Genomic DNA, 21660 nt, shown 5'->3' on the forward strand with positions numbered 1-21660 from the left:
AGAGGCACTGAGTTTGAAGGTAGACCTTGAAATACATCCACAGGTACACCTCCATTTGACTCAAATTATGTCAATTAGCCTATCTGAAGCTTCTAAAGCCATGACATAATTTTCTGGAATTTTCCAAGCTGTTTAAAGGCACAATCAACTTAGTGGATGTAAACTTCTGACCCACTGGAATTGTGATACAGTGAATTATAAGTGAAATTATCTGTCTGTAAACAATTTTTGGAAAAATGTCTTGTTTCATGCACAAAGTAGATGTACCAACCGACTTGCCTAAACTATAGTTTGTTAACAAGAAATTTGTGGAGTGGTTGAAAAACAAGTTTTAATGACTCCAACCTAAGTGTATGTAAACTTCCGACTTCAACTGTAGCTGCTAGATAGACCTTAACAGTGGAGAAAGTCTTCCTTCTGTCCAAAAGGTCCTGCAGAAAGCATTGGATACAGAGCCTTGGTAAGGAATTATGTTTTTGGTCACACCACTTCTCAAAAACACGGTTGATGTACGCCACCACAGTAGTATTGGCTGTTCGGCTCAAGACGTGACACTTCTGAAGAGAGGGTAGAAAGTATTTCAGTGAAAGAACCACTGTCAGCAATTCGAGGTAATTTATATGGGCAATGCAGAGTTGTGGGGTCCACACTCAGTTTATAACATTTCCCTCGTGCACTGCGCCCCAGCCCGTGAGTGACACGACCATTGTTACTACTTTCCTCATTGCCTCTACCCATTGGGCAGTGCCAAGAACAAAGATCGAGGGACTCTTCCACTGACAAGACATGCGGAGGTCACCTTTATCTGATGATTGAGGTGACGCCGTGTACACAGACGTTGTGCAAACGCCCAGCGCTGGAAGCCTCTCATACTCAGTGCTCTGTGTCATTGGCATGACATCTGGATGTTGCAAAGGGCAGTGTTGACACACTGGCACCTGGGGACAGTGCTTGGTGGCGATTCCCTCCATCTTCCTTGTGAGTGAAAATGCGTGGCTGCACAAAGGGAAGGGTTTTAGGTGCACAGATGTCTATGCTCCACCCGAAAGGTGGCAGGTCAGAAAATGGGATGAACTGTTGGCTGCCACTCCCTGCTGCAGGGGACGTACCCCTACGTCGGGCGCCCCTTCTTCCCAGCAGAGGAATCAGATGGGCGGGACCTAGATGCGTCTGCTTGGTTACCCGAACAGTGAAGTCGATGCCCGCTGCATCGCTGGAGGCTTCCCGCGGATAGCCCTGGTGCCAGTGAATTGCCCTTTCCCTATCACGAAGCCTTGGCTCATGGAGAGTTAGGCTGGGTAGCCATCATTTCTGGGTCTACGGGGCAGGCGGAAGTCGAAGGCTTCACCCTACTTCTTTCAAAGCTTGCACTTCTGCCGCGTGGCGGCGAAAGCTGGCTCAAACAGTTCCTTCAGCCCGACAGAAGCATCAAGGCTCTCTCCCGTACCACCGGAAGGCTCATGGCACAGCATTGAGGCTGGAGGCTTGGAGGTTGAGGTCTTTGACGACGCAGATCACATCCCAAAGGTCTAGGTTAGGCTAGTCGATCGATAGGAGATTATGCATCACTAGCATAATATCATCCTGGTAAGACAGTAGTAGGGACGTAATGTTCAACGTGCAGCAGACACATGGACCTTTCGGTAGATAGACGCAGAATGACGAGGCACTGGGTTTGAATTGGTTGGTCAGTGACGGCTTGACCAACGGTGGATTTCTGAGGCCCAGCTCCTCCATGTCCTTGCCATTCATACTGGCAAAAGTCTGTATTGTCTCAATTGCGTTTGGCTTCCGCCACGCAAGCTGGGATAGCTTGGAAAAGTTGCTTGCATGGGACGGTGCAAGAAGGGAGTTTCCTCCCATCATAGCAGTCCCTCTCTGTGTTGCCGCCGCCTGCTGGTTCAGCCCACTCAATACGTAGTCTGGTCGCTGCCTGTTTGCAGAAATCAATGAGTAAATATCTGTCATCTACCATCGATGCCTTACTAGGGGGCGGAAGAGGGCCTAGCGGTTACGGCTTGTGCTGGAGGAGGTCGGTCATAATCTCGCCATCGTCTTCGTCGATGACGAGGTCCCCTTCCCCCTCCTCCGGGGCCAAGCTCTGGAAAAGTGGGTGAAGGTCCTCGGGATAGCGAAACTATTGTGTCTGCTCATGAGGAATGAGTCTACTAGGCAGTCTCCCCACTCAAGTAACCTTTCTGGTCACACACCAAAAAGAGTCAAAAATGCAATTTCCTATGTAAGACATTCAATATCACACTCACTTACAGCACATGGCTAGGTTACATGGCCAGGCTATACGGCCAGACTACACGGCCAGGCTATATGTACCACTAGATCACTAGAGTGAGCTACAAAGTACCCTGCTTTCTGTTTCCTGGAATCCACTATTAAACTGGTTTAAATGCTTTTAAGCACACCAATGAGAATCACTACAGGTGCCATACTTCACAGTACAGTTTAAAGTCTAAATAATGAGGCACCCACTTCAATATCCAATAGCAGCCGTTATGCTCCAGTTCCACTGCTCTGCGTACTTCTCTGTGATCCGTCATGCAATTAAGCATTTGTTTCCCCTTTAACCATAGTTAAGTTAAGTTGTAGAGTGTAATTAAACCATGGAGTGTAAAACAGCTGTTCAGTCAAAACCCCAGCAACTCTTCAACTATTTTTACTGCATAAAGACACAGGGAAAACATTATGTAGCTCTGTAACTCTGCTAACAGACTAATATGATTTTGTGTTTATGTCGTTGTTTGCCTCTCCGGAGACATCATAAATCAAACACTAATTAGAACCAGTGTGGTGACCCGACACGTTCTGATGCTTCTACCTCTGATCTACCTTCCATCAGCTAATAAACAGCTGAGCCGGTTGCTGCTCTCCAAATTAAAGTAGTGTGTTAGCTAGAGAGCTGAGAGGAACTTTGTTAATTAAGGAAGCTGACAGCTGTAGAACACTAAAGATCATTAGATGTGGACTCAGCCCATTATCAGCCTGAAAACGTCACCCTGGCACGTTTTTGCAAAAAAGGTTAACCCCTAACCACAGTAGTTTTTCTCAGTGCATTGCAGTCAGTGGGAAAAGATGAGTGTCACAGGGTTGACGTTTTTCTCAATGCATTGCAGTCAATGGCAAAAGATGAGTGTCACAGGGTTGACGTTTTTCTCAATGCATTGCAGTCAATGCGAAAAGATGAGTCTCACAGGGTTGACATTTTTCTCGATTCATAGCAGTCAATGGGAAAAGAAACACATCAACCAATTGAATGTTATGTCAATAATTTGTAGTCAATGGGAAAAGATTAGTGTCACGGGATTAATGCATTAGTGAATACAATGCACTTAATGGGGGAAGATTAGCGTCACAATATGGATGCATAGAGAATACCATCACAAACATGACACCCTCCTATCTCCCTCTCTCTTTCCCCCCTCCTTCTCGCCTTATTCCCACCTCCATTCTATCTCCCTCCAATCCTCTCGCTCCCATCTCTCTCTCCACTTTATTTAACTAGGCAAGTCAATTGAGAACAAATTCTCATTTACAATGACGGCCTACCCCGGCCGAACCCGGACGACACAGGGCCAATTGTGTGCCGCCCTATGGGACACCCAATCACGGCAATCACAGCCTGGATTCAAACCAGGGACTGTAGTGACGCCTCTTGCACTGATATGCAGTGCCTTAGGCCACCGCGCGACTCGGGAGCCCACTTTCCCACCTCCACAGACAGGATATTGACACAGATACGCATTAAGGATATTTGGAGCATAAATTAATACCTTGCATTCAAGTCAAATGTTGGTGATAGAGCTGCAATGGATAAATTGTTGAAAAACTCAGACAGACAGACATATCCACTCACAGACCAAATCTCCCTCTCTAACTTTGAACATCAGCTGTCAGAGCAGCTTATCAATCATTGTACCTGTACACAGCCAATCTGTAAATAGCACACCCAACTACCTCACACCAATATTGTTATTTATTATCTTGCTATTTTGCACCCCAGTATCTCTACATGCACACCATCATCTGCACACCTATCACTCCAGTGTTAATGCTAAATTGAAATTATTTTGCCTCTACGGTCTATGTATTGCCTTACCTCCCTACTCTTCTACATTTGCACACACTGTACATAGATTTTTCTATTATATTATTGACTGTAAGTTTGTTTATGTGTAACTCTGTGTTGTTGTTTTTGTCGCACTGCTTTGCTTTATCTTGGCCAGATCGCAGTTGTAATTGAGAACTTTTTCTCAACTGGCCTACCTGGTTAAATAAAGGTGAAATAAAATATATTATTTTAAAAAATCTTGGAGAAACTGAAGATGGACCACAGGAAGATTGAGGTGGAGCGCACCCACAAATGGAAAACCCACCACCGGCCCAAGTTACAGGCCTAGGCCAGTACTGGTCAAGTTCCTGTCTCAACATCACCCATCTCAAAGTCAATAGTGAAGAGGCGACTCCGGGATGCTGGCCTTCTAGGCAGATTTCCTCTGTCCAGTGTCTGTGTTCTTTTGCCCATCTTAATCTTTTCTTTTTATTGGCCAGTCTGAGATTTTTTTTGCAACTCTGCCTAGAAGGCCAGCATCCTGGAGTCACCTCTTCACTGTTGATGTTGAGACTGGTGTTTTGCGGGTACTATTTAATGAAGCTGCCAGTTGAGGACTTGTGAGGCGTCTGTTTCTCAATCTAGACACTAATGTACGTGCTGTTCTGTTAAGGGAGTAGTACAAAGCATTGTACAAGATCTTCAGTTTCTTGGTAATTTCTCAGATGGGACAGCCTTCATTTCTCAGAACAAGAATAGACTGATGAGCCATTTTGAGCCTGTAATCAAACCCACAAATGCTGATGCTCCATATATTTAACTAATCTAAAGAAGGCCAGTTTTATTGCTTCTTTAACCAGCACAACTGTTTTCAGCTGTGCTACTATAATTGTGAAAGTGTTTTCTAACGGTAAATTAGCCTTTTAAAATTATAAACTTGGATTAGCTAACACAACGTGCCATTGGAACACAAAAGTGACGGTTGCTGATAATGGGCCTCTGTACGCCTACGTAGATATCCCATTTTCCCAGTCTCCAACTACAACTTCCTGACTGATGTCTTGAGATATTACTTCAATATATCCACATAATTTTCTTTCCTCAAGATGCCATCTATTTTGTGAAGTGCATCAGCCCCTCCTGCAGCAAAGCAACCCCCACTACATGATGCTGCCACCCCCGTGCTTCAGGGTTGGGATGGTGTTCTTCAGCTTACAAGCCTCCCCCTTTTTCCTCCAAACATAACGATGGTCATTATGGCTAAACAGTTCTATTTTTGTTTCATCAGACAAGAAGACATTTCTCCAAAAAGTACGATCTTTGAAATACATCCACAGGTACACCTCCAATTGACTCAAATTATGTCAATTAGCCTATCAGAAGCTTCTAAAGCCATGACATAATTTTCTGGAATTTTTCAAGCTGTTTAAAGGCACAGTCAACTTAGTGGACGTAAACTTCTGACCCACTGGAATTATGATACAGTGAATTATAAGTGAAATAATCTGTCTGTGAACAATTGTTGGAAAAATGTCCTAACCCGACTTGCCAAAACAAAAAATTTGTGGAGTGGAAAAACTAGTTTTAATGACTCCAACCTAAGTGTATGTAAACTTCCGACTTCAACTGTATATAAATAAGGTATTTCTGTTTTTTATTTTTAATAAAAGTGCAACATTTTTTCGCTTTGTCATTATGGTGTATTGTGTCTAGATTGCTGAGTATTTATAAAAATGTAATCCATTTTAGAATAAGGCTGTAACATAAAACTATTACTTTCCGAAGGCACAATTAATTTGATGATACAGCAGTAACAATACAAGGATATAACATCTATAGAAGAGACAGACAGGTGTGCCTGTATATATTCAGAGTCATATCCTTGTAGTGCCTAGAGATATTACTGTATGTGTATTATAAAGTCATTCCACTGCGGCACTTCTTGTTTTATTAGAAACATTAATGTGCTGGAAATTCCAAATAGTTTGGATAGTCATATGGAATCATGTAGTAACCAAAGGAGTGTTTAACAAATCAAAATATATTTTAGATTTTAGATTCTTCAAAGTAGCTACCCTTTGCCTTAATGACAGCTTTGCACACTATTGGCATTCTCAAATATAAAATATATTTTGATTTGTTTGACACTTACTTCATGATGCCATATGTGTTATTTCATTTCATTGATGTCTTCACTATTATTCTACAGTGTAGAAAATAGTAAAAAATAAAGAAGAACCCTGGAATGAGTAGGTGTGTGCAAACTTTTGACTGGTACTGTATGTGTGGCTGCTAGATGGACACACACACTACATGTCAATGTTTTTAAATGTATGTAAATTGCCTTTTGTCTGTAATGTATTTTTCGTTATGTGTCGGACCCCAGTAAGACTAGCTGTCGCCGTTGGTGTCGGCTAAATCAAATCTGCCTGTCTGTCTGTCTGTCTGTTGGCCTGTCTGTGGGCGAGACGAGGGAGAGAGAGATGAGGTGGGGAAGGCCGGGAAAGAAGGAGGGAGACAGAATAGAGGGGAAGGAGAGGGAAAAAAGTGGAGAGTGAGGGGGGAGGGAGAGGGTGAAGGACGGATGGGGAGAGAGGGGAGGGAGAGAGAGGAGGGAGAGGAAGGGGAGGGACGGAAAGAAGGAGTGAGGGAGAGGGAAAGGGAAAGAGGAGAGGGAGAGGGGTGAAGGATGGGAGGGGAGAGGGAGGAGGGAGGGGAGAGAGAGAGTCGACTGACAGATAGGTGGAAGAGAGGAGGGAGAGAGAGAGAAGTGGGAGGCAGGGAAACAAGGAGGGAGAGAGAATGGAGAGGGAGGGAGGGGGAGAGAGAGAAGGGGGAGTAAGGGAAGGGGAGACAGAGAGGGAGGGAGACGGTGAAGAAGGGATGGGGGAGAGAGAGGAGGGAGAGAGATAAGAGGAAGTGGAGGGAGGGAAAGCAGGAGGGAGAGAGAATTGAGGGAGGAGGAGGGAGAGAGAGGAGAGAGACGGGAAGAGGGTGAGAGGGTGGAGGGGGCGAAAGAAGGGGAGGGGGAAAGGAGAGAATTAGGGGGGATAAAGAGGAGGTAGACAGTGAGAAAGACAGAGACAGACAGTCAATTGGTTGACGTGTTTCTTTTCCCATTGACTACTATGTATTGACATAAAAGTCAAACCTTTGACACTCATCTTTTCCCATTGAACCCAATGTATTGAGATAAACATCAACCCGGTGACACTCATCTTTTCCATTGACTGCAATGTATTGAGATAAACATCGACCCGGTGACACTCATCTTTTCCATTGACTGCAATGTATTGAGATAAACATCGACCCGGTGACACTTATCTTTTCCCATTGACTGCAATGTATTGAGAAAAACATCAACCCTGTGACACCCATCTTTTCCCTTTGACTGCAATGTATTGAGAAAAACATCAACCCTGTGACACTCATCTTTTTTCATTGACTGCAATGTATTGATTAAAACGTCCAGCCTGTGACACTCATCTTTTCCTATTTACTTCAATATATTGAGAAAAAACCTTCTAGCTACACGTCTTCTATTTCTGCTCCTGAACAAGGCAGTTAACCCACTGTTCCTAAGCCATCATTGTAAATAAGAATTAGTTCTTAACTGACTTGCCAGGTTAAAAAAGTAAGTCATGCAACATCTCAAGCTAGAGAAAATGTGCTATTTCATTATTGGATCTGCAAATACATGTTATGATATCTGGCGCCCTTTCCTTTCTTTTTAGGAGACATGGACCGAGCTAATTTCACAGCGCCATAAAATAACCTAAATTAGAATTTGTGTCACTATCTTTACTCTTCTTTCCTTTCTGTTTGATTGTATCTTTGTTTTTCGTGATTTGATTATATTGCTCCAGTTCTATGTCATACCTCATTACGCCTGGTATTGGGGTGGGGCTCTGTTGTTGCATGGGGGGTTGTGGTGGGTTTGATGTGTTAGGGGATCAGTGTGGGTTCTGCCCTCTACTTGTTTGTCTGTATTGTCTCTCATAAAAAATACCAAATCAAAAAAACGTTCTAAAAAATAAACACCTCCCTCTGTAACTGGATCCTGGACTTCCTGACGGGCCTCCCCTGGGTGGTGAGGGTAGGCAACAACACATCCGCCACGCTGACCCTCAACACAGGCCCCTCGGGGTTGCGTGCTTAGTCACCTCCTGTACTCCCTGTTCCCCTAAGACTGTATACCCGCGCACGACTCCAACACCATCATTACATTTGACGGTGATAGGCCTGATCGCCGACAACGATGAGACAGCCTACAAGGAGGTGGTCAGAAACCTGTTAGTGTGGTGCCAGGACAACAACCTCTCCCTCAATGTCAGCAAGACGAATCGACGGTTCTGTAGTGGAGCGGGTTGAGAGGAATTATCATGGTCCACACACACCAACACATGAAGAGAACATGACAATGCCTCTTCCCCCTCAGGAGGCTGAAAAGATGAATGGGCCCTCAGATCCTCAAAACGTTCTACAGCTGCACCATTGAGAGCATCTTGACTGGCTGCATCACCACTTGGTATGGCAACTGCTTGGCATTCAACTGCAAGGCGCTACAGAGAGTTGTGTGCACGGCCCAGTACATCACTGCGGCCGAGCAACATTCCATCCAGGACATCTATACCAGGCGGTGTCAGAGGAAGGCCCAAAATATATTCAAAGACTCCAGGCACCCAAGTCAAAGACTGTTCTCTCTGCTATCGTACAGCAAGTGGTAGCTATGCATCAAGTCTGGAACCAACAGGACCCTAAACAGCTTCTACCACCAAGCCATGAGACTACTGAATAGTTAGTTAAATAGTTCAACAATAGCTACCCGGTCTATCTGCATCAACCCTTTTTACACTAACTCTTTTGACTCATCGCATACGCTGCTGTTACTGTCTATTATATATCCTGTTGCCTAGTCACTTTACCCCTACCTATATGTACAGTACATATCTACCTCAATTACCTTCATTTCTATCTAAATGAATCCTTCTGTCCAGAACCACACATTGCATCAATATACACTCATTCAAGTGCAGGAAATATAATTTGGCAATAGTGACTTGATACTAATATGCACTGTAGCCACATACCAAACCCATAACATAATAAATAGCATGTGAACCCAGTCAGCCTCTGCTGCGACGGAAAACAAAGTAGTAAAAATGTATTGTGAGAGCTTACCTTCCCTGGACCTTGATGTCAGAGATGGCGTAGAAGTATCTGGACAGGTTGTTCTCGTCTACCATGGTGGCCCCTGTGGCTGGTCGGAGGAGCCGTACCCTCAGGTCTGTAATGGTGAAGAAGTCTCTCAGGTTCTTGGTGGTGTCTAACTGACCGTAGAGGGACGCCATGTTGTGGAGCCGTGGTCCGGCGAACAGTGCAAAGCGGTCCTTGATCTCGAAGCGCACCGTCTTGTCATACTTCCACACGTAGCCCCTGGAGTATTCCTCGGTGCAGATGATGTCTAGGAGAGTGTGCTGGGTCAGGTCCTGGACAGTCTTGGCATCCATGGTGAAAGCGTCCAGACAGTCTGTGGCGTAGAACTGGTAGGGTTGCCAGGTCTTACCGTAGTCCAGAGACTTCTCCAGAACCATCTGTTCCGGGCGGCCTGACTCGAAGGTGACCACGATGTCGTCGGTCAGCTCGATGGTTTTGCTCCAGGACAGTGTGATGTTGACCAGGAGGGCCTTGGGGTACTTCTTCCAGGAACTGGACTGCCAGAAGGTTGTGGGGTTGCGGCCCTCGAAATCGAACATGAGCTCCGGTGGGTGGGCCAGGTCCTCGTTTTCGGCATCACATTCATTGTTACACATGTACGGGTTCTCCTGAAAGAGAGGGGAAAATAAAGACAGAGAAAGAACGACATTAAGGAATTGAAATGGTAAACAATAACACAGGTACCCAAAGCTTCTTTTTACGAGCCTTGAGTTCTATGTGTAGCCATACAGCACAGAGCCCTAGTACGACCATGACTCTGCATAATTTGAATAGTATTGATGTGGTGTTGGGTCCAGGGCTCCAGCTGTGGTACTAAATGAATCTAAATGAGGGGCTAGCCTATTAGAAAACACCCGGAGACACATTCATGTTTTATGGGGCCGTTTCGAAGAAGTCACCCCTCCACCACGGACTTACAACACCCCTCTTCTCATAGCCAGACTGCAAGAACCAAAGGGTCTCCTGCATGGAACTATCCGCCGCCATTGTCGCAACCCCTATTACCAGCCTGTTCAACCTCTCTTTCATATCGTCTGAGATCCCCAAGGATTGGAAAGCTGCCGCAGTCATCCCCCTCTTCAAATGGGGAGACACCCTGGACCCAAACTGTTACAGACCTATATCCATCCTGCCCTGCCTATCTAAGGTCTTCGAAAGCCAAGTCAACAAACAGGTCACTGACCATCTCGAATCCCACCGTACCTTCTCCGCTGTGCAATCTGGCTTCCGAGCCGGTCACGGGTGCACCTCAGCCACACTCAAGGTACTAAACGATATCATAACCGCCATCGATAAAAGACAGTACTGTGCAGCCGTCTTCATCGACCTTGCCAAGGCTTTCGACTCTGTCAATCACCATATTCTCATCGGCAGACTCAGTAGCCTCGGTTTTTCGGATGACTGCCTTGCCTGGTTCACCAATTACTTTGCAGACAGAGTTCAGTGTGTCAAATCGGAGGGCATGCTGTCCGGTCCTCTGGCAGTCTCTATGGGGGTACCACAGGGTTCAATTCTCGGGCCGACTCTTTTCTCTGTGTATATCAATGATGTTGCTCTTGCTGCGGGTGATTCCCTGATCCACCTCTACGCAGACGACACCATTCTATATACTTTCGGCCCGTCATTGGACACTGTGCTATCTAACCTCCAAACAAGCTTCAATGCCATACAACACTCCTTCCGTGGCCTCCAACTGCTCTTAAACGCTAGTAAAACCAAATGCATGCTTTTCAACCGATCGCTGCCTGCACCCGCATGCCCGACTAGCATCACCACCCTGGATGGTTCCGACCTTGAATATGTGGACATCTATAAGTACCTAGGTGTCTGGCTAGACTGCAAACTCTCCTTCCAGACTCATATCAAACATCTCCAATCAAAAATCAAATCAAGAGTCGGCTTTCTATTCCGCAACAAAGCCTCCTTCACTCACGCCGCCAAGCTTACCCTAGTAAAACTGACTATCCTACCAATCCTCGACTTCGGCGATGTCATCTACAAAATGGCTTCCAACACTCTACTCAGCAAACTGGATGCAGTATATCACAGTGCCATCCGTTTTGTCACTAAAGCACCTTATACCACCCACCACTGCGACTTGTATGCTCTAGTCGGCTGGCCCTCGCTACATATTCGTCGCCAGACCCACTGGCTCCAGGTCATCTACAAGTCCATGCTAGGTAAAGCTCCGCCTTATCTCAGTTCACTGGTCACGATGGCAACACCCATCCGTAGCACGTGCTCCAGCAGGTGTATCTCACTGATCATCCCTAAAGCCAACACCTCATTTGGCCGCCTTTCGTTCCAGTACTCTGCTGCCTGTGACTGGAACGAATTGCAAAAATCGCTGAAGTTGGAGACTTTTATCTCCCTCACCAACTTCAAACATCAGCTATCTGAGCAGCTAACCGATCGCTGCAGCTGTACATAGTCTATTGGTAAATAACCCACCCATTTTCACCTACCTCATCCCCATACTGTTTTTATTTACTTTTCTGCTCTTTTGCACACCAATATCTCTACCTGTACATGACCATCTGATCATTTATCACTCCGGTGTTAATCTGCAAAATTGTAACTATTCGTCTACCTCCTCATGCCTTTTGCACACATTGTATATAGACTCCCCCTTTGTTTTCTACTGTGTTATTGACTTGTTAATTGTTTATTCCATGTGTAACTCTGTGTTGTCTGCTCACACTGCTATGCTTTATCTTGGCCAGGTCGCAGTTGTAAATGAGAACTTGTTCTCAACTAGCCTACCTGGTTAAATAAAGGTGAAATAAAAAAAATAAAAATAAAAATGGCTCAGCAGTCTAAGGCACTGCATCGCAGTGCTGGAGGTGTCATTATGGACCCTGGGTCAATTCCAGGCTTAACACAACCGGCTGTGATTGGGAGTCCCATAGGGCAGCACACAATTGTCCCAGTGTCGTCTGGGTTACGGTTTGGCTGGGGTAGGCTGTCATTGTTAATAAGAATTTGTTCTTAACTGACTTGCCTGGTTAAATATAATTTTAATAATCTGTCAGGATCTTGCATTTGTATCTCATATCATCTTCCCTGTATCATTTATGGCTAAGCACTATCACCAGCAACATTATAAACACCAGTAGATATAGAAGTCCCTAGGGGTGGAGAGAGAATAACAAGGAATACCTTGTGCCTAATGTCCTCATGAGTAGCAGGTATAACATGAAGGTCAATCTAACAAGAGGAGAAAAGCCCGCCATCTTTCCACAATCATTTTTGTTGCATGAAGCCTGGCTCAATCTGAATTTAATGGCTGGGAAACTCAAGAGGTGTGCCTTTTGTCAATTCTGTCTTTGAAGGATGAAAAATATACCATCCAACCTCCAGTTCAAAGTCAAGGGTATCAAGCCAGAGAGAGGGAGAGCAAAGGAATGCAGAGAGCAGAACTTAAAGGACCTCTCTCCCCCTCTCTCTTTCCCTCTCTTGCTCTTTTGAAAAAAGGCAGACAGGCAGGTGAGCAGGCAACGCCTCAGATTCATCAAGACCCTTTCCTCTAGAAAACAGCCTCCTCAAAACATTGGTTTTCCACAAATCGTTACACCGCCATGTCCTTCCTTCCCCGGTGCTACAGCCTGCTGTCTGCTGCTGGACTAAGGGGAGGGGGGTACTTCAGGAAGGACCTTTCAACAGAGACGCTCCTCCAGTTCACCAGGACAAGATAATCCACCACTTGATTAGGTGGAAGATGTCAGTGTCTGTGTGGTTCTGTGGCCTGGTTCTGTGGCCAGGGCGATATAAGAGTGGAGGCGCTCTCTGTTCGGGTGATGTAGGACAGGAAAAGGAGGCAGGAGACAAAAGGAGAGAGAGAGAAAGAGAGATACAAGAAAAAGGAAAGAGAGAGAGAGAGAGAGGGAGAGAGAGAGAGAGAGAGAGAAAGAGAGATACAAGAAAAAGGAAAGAGAGAGAGAGCGCGAGAGAGAGAGGGAGAGAGAGAGAGAGAGAGAGAGAGAGAGAGAGAGATACAAGAAAAAGGAAAGAGAGAGAGAGCGCGAGAGAGAGAGGGAGAGAGAGAGAGAGAGAGAGAAAGAGAGATACAAGAAAAAGGAAAGAGAGAGAGAGATAGAGAGAGATAGAGAGAGATACAAGAAAAAGGAAAGAGAGAGAGAGAGAAAGAGAGATACAAGAAAAAGGAAAGAGAGAGAGAGAAAAAGAGAGATACAAGAAAAAGGAAAGAGAGAGAGAGCGCGAGAGAGAGAGGGAGAGAGAGAGAGAGAGAGAGAGAGAAGAGAGATACAAGAAAAAGGAAAGAGAGAGAGAGCGCGAGAGAGAGAGGGAGAGAGAGAGAGAGAGAGAGAGAGAGAGATAGAGAGAGAGAGATACAAGAAAAAGGAAAGAGAGAGAGAGAGATACAAGAAAAAGGAAAGAGAGAGAGAGCGCGAGAGAGAGAGGGAGAGAGAGAGAGAGAGAGAGAGAGAGATAGAGATACAAGAAAAAGGAAAGAGAGAGAGAGAGATACAAGAAAAAGGAAAGAGAGAGAGAGCGCGAGAGAGAGGGGAGAGAGAGAGAGAGAGAGAGAGAGAGAGATAGAGAGAGATACAAGAAAAAGGAAAGAGAGAGAGAGAGATACAAGAAAAAGGAAAGAGAGAGAGAGAGAAAGAGAGATACAAGAAAAAGGAAAGAGAGAGAGAGAGAAAGAGAGATACAAGAAAAAGGAAAGAGAGAGAGAGCGAGAGAGAGAGGGAGAGAGAGAGAGAGAGAGAGAGAGAGATAGAGAGAGATACAAGAAAAAGGAAAGAAGAGAGAGAGATACAAGAAAAAGGAAAGAGAGAGAGAGAGAAAGAGAGATACAAGAAAAAGGAAAGAGAGAGAGAGCGAGAGAGAGAGGGAGAGAGAGAGAGAGAGAGAGAGAGAAAGAGAGATACAAGAAAAAGGAAAGAGAGAGAGAGCGCGAGAGAGAGAGAGGAGAGAGAGAGAGAGAGAGAGAGAGAGAGAGAGAGATACAAGAAAAAGGAAAGAGAGAGAGAGAGAGAGCGCGAGAGAGAGAGAGAGAGGGAGAGAGAGAGAGAGAGAGAGAGAGAGAGATACAAGAAAAAGGAAAGAGAGAGAGAGCGAGAGAGAGAGAGAGAGAGAGAGAGAGAGAGAGAGAGAGAGAGAGAGAGATACAAGAAAAAGGAAAGAGAGAGAGAGAGAAATATATATGTTCCTGCTAATAAGCTTTGCTGTTTTTTCTTGTCCTCCAAGGCAAGGTGAGGATAAAACATGTCTGTGCCGGGCATTTAGCCTTCTAACTGGCCCAGAGTCACATTAATATCCTGTCTAGCCAATCCCCCACAGTCCTCTGAGCGCTGGACAAAGGGAACCAGGGAGTGAGCAGTAGGCTGTGAGAGGAGGGCTGGCAGCGGAAATTTCCACTTGGGTTTCAATGGGCTACACAGTCAGGAGGTTAGGGTTGCCATTACCTGCCATCTGCTACCCTGTACTGTGTCTACAGAGGGCTCGTTAGCTGTAGGTTACTGGGACTTTGGGGATTAGAAAAGGACTATAAAGGAATTGTGGGATACCATCCTCTGGATGCCCCTGGGCACATTGGACTGGATTATTCAAAAGAAGTGGAACACTCAGGTTTCCATAGTTAAGGTAGATAAAAAACTATGTGGCATTATGTATTCGATCTACGGGCAGCATTTTTTGGAGTTTTGTAATATTTACTAGGTCGAAACCTAAATCTCATGAAAACATGTGTTACTTTGGCGGGACACACACACACATATACACAGACCTCCATACACATTTAGTCTAATCAGACAAAGATGTATCCTTATCAATTTCTTTCACCAGAGGCTGGAAATCTGCAGCGTAGCACCTGGCAACCTTGGCTAGCCGTGGAGATCTCCAAACACACAGGTTAAAACCTTTCATTACTGTCTCCTCCATACTCACAAAATACAGCCTTATGAAAATCAATACCCTCGCTCTCCGGTCACGCTGTACGGGACCACTCCTTCCTTCAGAGAGGAGATAAAGCCTTGAGCACCGCAGCCCAGTGGAAATCAATGGTGAGACTTCTGTTTTATTTTATGGCACTGACAGCTCTATTAGCCGATAAATGGTTTGGCGAAACATTATAATAATTGACACTGCAGCTAGCGAGCTTCGCTGCTACACAGCTCCACCCTATCCAGACGTAATTACCCAGGATGTTTCTATTAATCCTAATCTGATCAACTAGCAGCAGCAGACGAGGGACAAGACAGCAGCCATAGATTACAGTGATGACTGACTGGAGCTGCTATCTGCTGGATGGAGGTAGTGGAGCGGAGAGGTCACGCTAAATTGGTGCTAATGGTATCAGCGACCCCCCAAAACACACTAGGTTAATCTAATCCCCGGTGTCGGTGATGAAGAGAGATAGGAACGTGTAGGTGTGTGTGTGTGTTGGGGCGGGGGGGTGGTACTATCTTCGTGGGGCAGCTCTAATTGTTGCTGCGTCTATTTACAACGTTCTGCCTAATTTCACCTCCTGACTGAGACAAAAACAGCCCCGTAATGAATCACAGTAATTCCAGCCTTTATTTTCTTTCGTTCTCTTGTTGTTCTCTAGACAAATGTTGTTTGGTTGGGTCATCGTCGGGAAGTGGTTTTCTCATGGTTGGCCAACCAAGGCTTTCCCAGGGAGACACATAACAGATAGAGCAATTTGCCTAACACACACTGGGGAGAGATGGAAGAGGTGGTTTCTACTATTTGAAACGCTTTATTTGTTATGTCTATACCAATCAGGTTAAAACGGTTCGTCTCTATTTCAGCTAGCAACGCAAACATTCACTTGACAAAATAACACATGCTATTGTGTAAAAACCCAACCAGTATTATTCCACAAACATCCCACCAAAATGAGCTTATCTGTATCTCATAATCAAACATATCTATTATGTCAAAAGACAGAGAATAAAACAATATACATCTAAAAGACAAAGAATATAATGATTCTATAATGATCAAGAGTATAGGATTAGAACGAGCGAGACTATACACCAATCGGGGCGGCAGGTAGCCTAGTGGTTAGAGCATTGGACTAGTAACCGGAAGGTTGCAAGTGCAAACCCCCAAGCTGACAAAGTACAAATCTGTCATTCTGCCCCTGAACAGGCAGTTCTCTAGGCTGTCATTGAAAATAAAAATGTGTTCTTAACTGACTTGCCTAGTTAAATAAAGGTTAAATATAAAAGTTATCCCACTTAAAAAGATGAGAGAGGCCTCTAATTTTCATCATAGGTACACAAATCCAGAAAATCAATTTTTCTGAATTTATTTGCCAATTATGGTGGAAAATAAGTATTTGGTCACCTACAAACAAGCAAGATTTCTGGCTCTCACAGACCTGTAACTTCTTCTTTAAGAGGCTCCTCTGTCCTCCACTCGTTACCTGTATTAATGGCATCTGTTTGAACTTGTTATCAGTATAAAAGACACCTGTCCACAACCTCAAACAGTCACACTCCAAACTCCACAATGGCCAAGACCAAAGAGCTGTCAAAGGACACCAGAAACAAAATTGTAGACCTGCACCAGGCTGGGAAGACTGAATCTGCAATAAGTAAGCAGCTTGGTTTAAAGAAATCAACTGTGGGAACAATTATTAGGAAATGGAAGACATACAAGACCACTGATAATCTCCCTCGATCTGGGGCTCCACGCAAGATCTCACCCCGTGGGGTCAAAATGATCACAAGAACGGTGAGCAAAAATCCCAGAACCACACGGGGGGACCTAGTGAATGTCCTGCAGAGAGCTGGAACCAAAGTAACAAAGCCTACCATCAGTAACACACTACGCGGCCAGGGACTCAAATCTTGCAGTGCCAGACGTGTCCCCTTGCTTAAGCCAGTACATGTCCCGGCCCATCTGAAGTTTGCTAGAGAGCATTTGGATGATCCAGAAGAAGATTGTCATATGGTCAGATGAAACCAAAACTTTTTGGTAAAAACTCAACTCGTCGTGTTGGTAGGACAAAGAATGCTGAGTTGCATCCAAAGAACACCATACCTACGGTGAAGCATGGGGGTGGAAACATCATGCTTTGGTGCTGTGTTTCTGCAAAGGGACCAGGACGACTGATCCGTGTAAAGGAAAGAATGAATGGGGCCATGTATCGTGAGATTCTGAGTGAAAACCTCCTTCCATCAGCAAGGGCATTGAAGATGAAACATGGCTGGGTCTTTCAGCATGACAATGATCCCAAACACACCGCCCGGGCAACGAAGGAGTGGCTTTGTAAGAAGCATTTCAAGGTCCTGGAGTGGCCTAGCCAGTCTCCAGATCTCAACCCCATAGAAAATCTTTGGAGGGAGTTGAAAGTCCGTGTTGCCCAGCAACAGCCCCAAAACATCACTGCTCTAGAGGAGATCTGCATGGAGGAATGGGCCAAAATACCAGCAACAGTGTGTGAAAACCTTACAGAAAACGTTTGACCTCTGTCATTGCCAACAAAGGGTATATAACAAAGTATTGAGATAAACTTTTGTTATTGACCAAATACTTATTTTCCACCATAATTTGCAAATTAATTCATTAAAAAATGTTTTTTCTCATTTTGTCTGTCATACTTGAAGTGTACCTATGATGAAAATTACAGGCCTCTTTCATATTTTTAAGTGGGAGAACTTGCACAATTGGTGGCTGACTAAATACTTTTTTGCCCCACTGTATATAGTTCAATAGAAGAACATACTGTATATAATTGAAGAGCGGGACTGAGCAACCCCAACCCCATGCTTTGGGCCGTGCTGCATGGTATTTTGGCCGAGGGAGGGTGGCAAAGAGGGAGGCTAGTGTTAAAGTGAATAAGATATGGTTGTGCAGCCCTGACAGCCCAGGCCTCCCCCTTACGTGATCACTGATAAAGGATGTGACTTGGGGAATATAAATTTAGTGGCCACTGACAGGCAGGTGTGATGTATGGGCCCAACCAATCAAACAAATCCTTTTGTGTGACAGATGTTTCTGACTTGTAACCCAGATCACAGATTGCTCCCTCCCTCCTGTTGCTCTCTCTATCTCTCTCTCTCTCTCTCTCTCTCTCTCTCTCTCTGCTCTCACTCACTCACTCCCTCTCTCTTTCTCTTTATTTTTCACACTAACGGTAACAGGAAACAGTCCAGCCCAAGGATTCCTTAAAAAGTACATATTGCAATGGTGTTGATCACAAAACACTGATAACACAGCTTACATCATTTTTGATGACAGGTTTTATGAGTCACCCAGATTATTTGTCTCACGTGTCTAATTATATTCTATTCAACAATTGTGTTTTGCTTATCCTCTATGATCTTTCCTCTGTGATCTTTGCTGTACAAACACCAGTATTGAACATACACACACACACACACACACACACACACACACACACACACACACACACACACACACACACACACACACACACACACACACACACACACACACACACACACACACACACACAGATGGATTATAGTGTTTGCTAGAGTTTCAGTAAACAATCCAGATGGCCCTGATGAGGAAATCCCTTCCCACCACATGGCACAGTCAGGGTTTCAGGTGGTGTCCTGTAAGACAGCCCTCAGAAGGACAGCTAGTAGAAATCATCTGGCCAAGGTCCCTCTGTCTAAATGAGGGGAAAAAAATCACAACTTTCCAGTCTTTCTCCCCCCCCTCAGTAGCCAGGTTGGGGTTAAACCTATCCCTCCTGCATTAATGAGACCTTGTGTGTGATGATAGATTTCTGCACTGGCCCATGGGCTCGTTTGAAGCAGTGCTCTCTCATTTTCAATCTCTCTCTCTTGTCTCCCTCCCTCCCTCCCTGCCTCTCTCCCTCTCTCTCTCTGCCCCTCTTCCTGGCCATACTAACATCATAAGTGAAGTCTCTCTCTTGGCGTTTGGCGCTGGTTGACACAGACACTTGGGTTTAACCTCGACGCTGTGTGAATATCGGAAGCTGTCGCCCAGATTACAGTGAGGTGATCCCTGCTAAATCCTGTCATGGATTACAATTACATTTTCAAACAGCTCAGGGTCAGGCAGGGGTCAACACGACTACATGGTGGTCAATATGAAAGAGAGAAAGAGAGAGAGAGAAACAGCAAATATTCTGCCCTACTCATTCACACCAAGAGACATTATCCCATGTAACATCTAACAATGAAACCTGGCACCTTGGTTTGGAAATGGGAGAGAGAGAGAGAGAGAGAGAGAGAGGGAGAGAGAGAGAGAGGTCGAGAGAGAGAGAGAGAGAGAGAGGGAGAATACAACCCATATTTATGCTTATTTATTTTATCTTGTGTCCTTTAACCACTTGTACATTGTTACAACACTGTATATATACATAATATGAAATTTGTAATTTCTTTATTGTTTTGAAACTTCTGTATGTGTAATGTTTACTGTTCATTTTTATTGTATATTTCACTTTATATATTCACTTTATATATTATCTACCTCACTTGCTTTGGCAATGTTAACACGTTTCCCATGCCAATAAAGCCCTTGAATTGAATTGAATTGAGAGAGAGAGAGAGAGAGAGAGAGAGGGAGAGAGAGAGAGAGAGAGAGAGAGAGAGAGAGAGAGAGAGAGAGAGCAGGAGAGAGAGAGAGGAGAGAGAGAGAGAGAGAGAGAGATAGAGATTTGCTGTCTCAAAGCTGAGCTGATAAAATATTATATTTGTTGCTAGCAGTGGAAGGGAAATTCAATGCTGATCTAATGCTGCTGTGTGTGTGCGTGCGTGTTGTGTATCCTCGCTGCAGTGCAGGTGAACTCTCCCATAGAGAGGGTTATGAGGCGAGACCATGTGTAAATGTCCACGGTTCCACCTAGCACACTCCACAGCTGACCATTTAGCAGATTCATGAACCTTAAAACAATCTGTGGAAGCCTCTGCAACGTCCCTCAACGCATTCGTAGGATATAAAAACAATTTTATATTCTATTATATTTTATATGTCATTGAGAGCTCTACAGGGTGCACTTGTGATATGGATGGGAGGCATGACAATAGATATAGCTCTTACTTTAAGAGATGGTAGATATTTCTCAGATGCGAGGTGATACTTTCAACACATTTTAACCACAGTATCTTATTTCATCTACACTGAGTGGGAAAAACATTAAGAACACCTCCCCCTTTGCCCTCAGAACAGCCTCAATTCGTTGGAGCATGGACTCTACAAGGTGTCGAAAGCGCCCATGTTGACTCCAATCCTCCCACAGTTGTGTCAAGTTGGCTGGTAGTGGATCTCTACTCCGAATATCTTGTTCCATCTCATTCCACAGACGCTCAATTGGATTGAGATGTGGTGACTGGGCAGGCCACCGCAGGAAGCTGAATTCACTGTCATGTTCGTGGAACCACTCCTGGACAATCCTATCCTTGCGGCATGGGGCATTAAGAAGAAATCCATTCGCAGATGAATACACTGCTGCCAAGAAGGGATGCACCTGATTGGCATTCAAACGTTCCTCCACTTTTACCATGAAAACATACTACCCACACCATCACCACCAGCCCCAGCCTGCAATGCTGACATGCGGCATGATGGATGGATGAACTCATGTTGTTTTCACCAATGTTGTACTGGACTGTCAGTTGACTAACTGAAGCCCGTCTGTTGCTCTGCACAATGAATGTCAGCCTCCTTTTGAGTGGTGGACTAAAAAGCCAGCAGTGTTACAGTTCTTGGCACACTCAAACCGGTGCACCTGGCACCTACTACCATACCCCGTTTAAAGGGACTTAGAGGGACTTTTGTCTTGCCCATTCACCCTCTGAATGGCACACATATACCTGTACAATCCATGTCTCAATTGTCTCAAGGCTTACAAATCCTTCTTTAACCTCTCCTTTCTCCTCCCCTTCATGTACACTGATTGAAGTCGATGTAACATCAATAAGGGATCATAGCATTCACCTGGTCAGTCTATGTCATGGAAAGAGCAGGTGTTCCTAATGTTTTGTGCACTCAGTGTATATCTCCATTCAACATTAAACAGACAGGTGATGTATTATAAATAATACTGAGAAGTAGTATGAATTATTGAGATGTGTATGTGATAATACACAGATACACACCTGTAATGACAAGGGTATCTATCTATCTATCTATCTATCTATCTATCTATCTATCTATCTATCTATCTATCTATCTATCTATCTATCTATCTATCTATCTATCTATCTATCTATCTATCTATCTATCTATCTATCTATCTATCTATCTATCTATCTATCTATCTATCTATCTATCTATCTATCTATCTATCTATCTATCTATCTACCTATCTACCTACCTACCTACCTACCTACCTACCTATCTATCTATCTATCTATCTATCTATCTACATATCTCGCTCTCCCAGGTAGGGAGAGCTTGTT

General features: G+C 44.6%; 1 protein-coding gene across 6 annotated transcripts in view; it reads right to left on the reverse strand.

Annotated features, from left to right (window-relative positions):
- Window positions 1-21660, reverse strand: part of LOC112215525 (netrin-G1-like) — a 211489-nt gene that overhangs the window by 128725 nt on the left and 61104 nt on the right. For all 6 annotated transcript variants that reach the window (XM_042298989.1, XM_042298993.1, XM_042298992.1 and 3 more), the window contains exon 3: window positions 9245-9888. In XM_042298989.1, coding sequence (XP_042154923.1) covers window positions 9245-9888 — 644 coding nt within the window. The remainder of the gene's footprint in view (window positions 1-9244; window positions 9889-21660) is intronic.

This window comes from Oncorhynchus tshawytscha, linkage group LG16 (genome assembly GCF_018296145.1).
Source record: "Oncorhynchus tshawytscha isolate Ot180627B linkage group LG16, Otsh_v2.0, whole genome shotgun sequence".
NCBI classification, from domain to species: domain Eukaryota; kingdom Metazoa; phylum Chordata; class Actinopteri; order Salmoniformes; family Salmonidae; genus Oncorhynchus; species Oncorhynchus tshawytscha.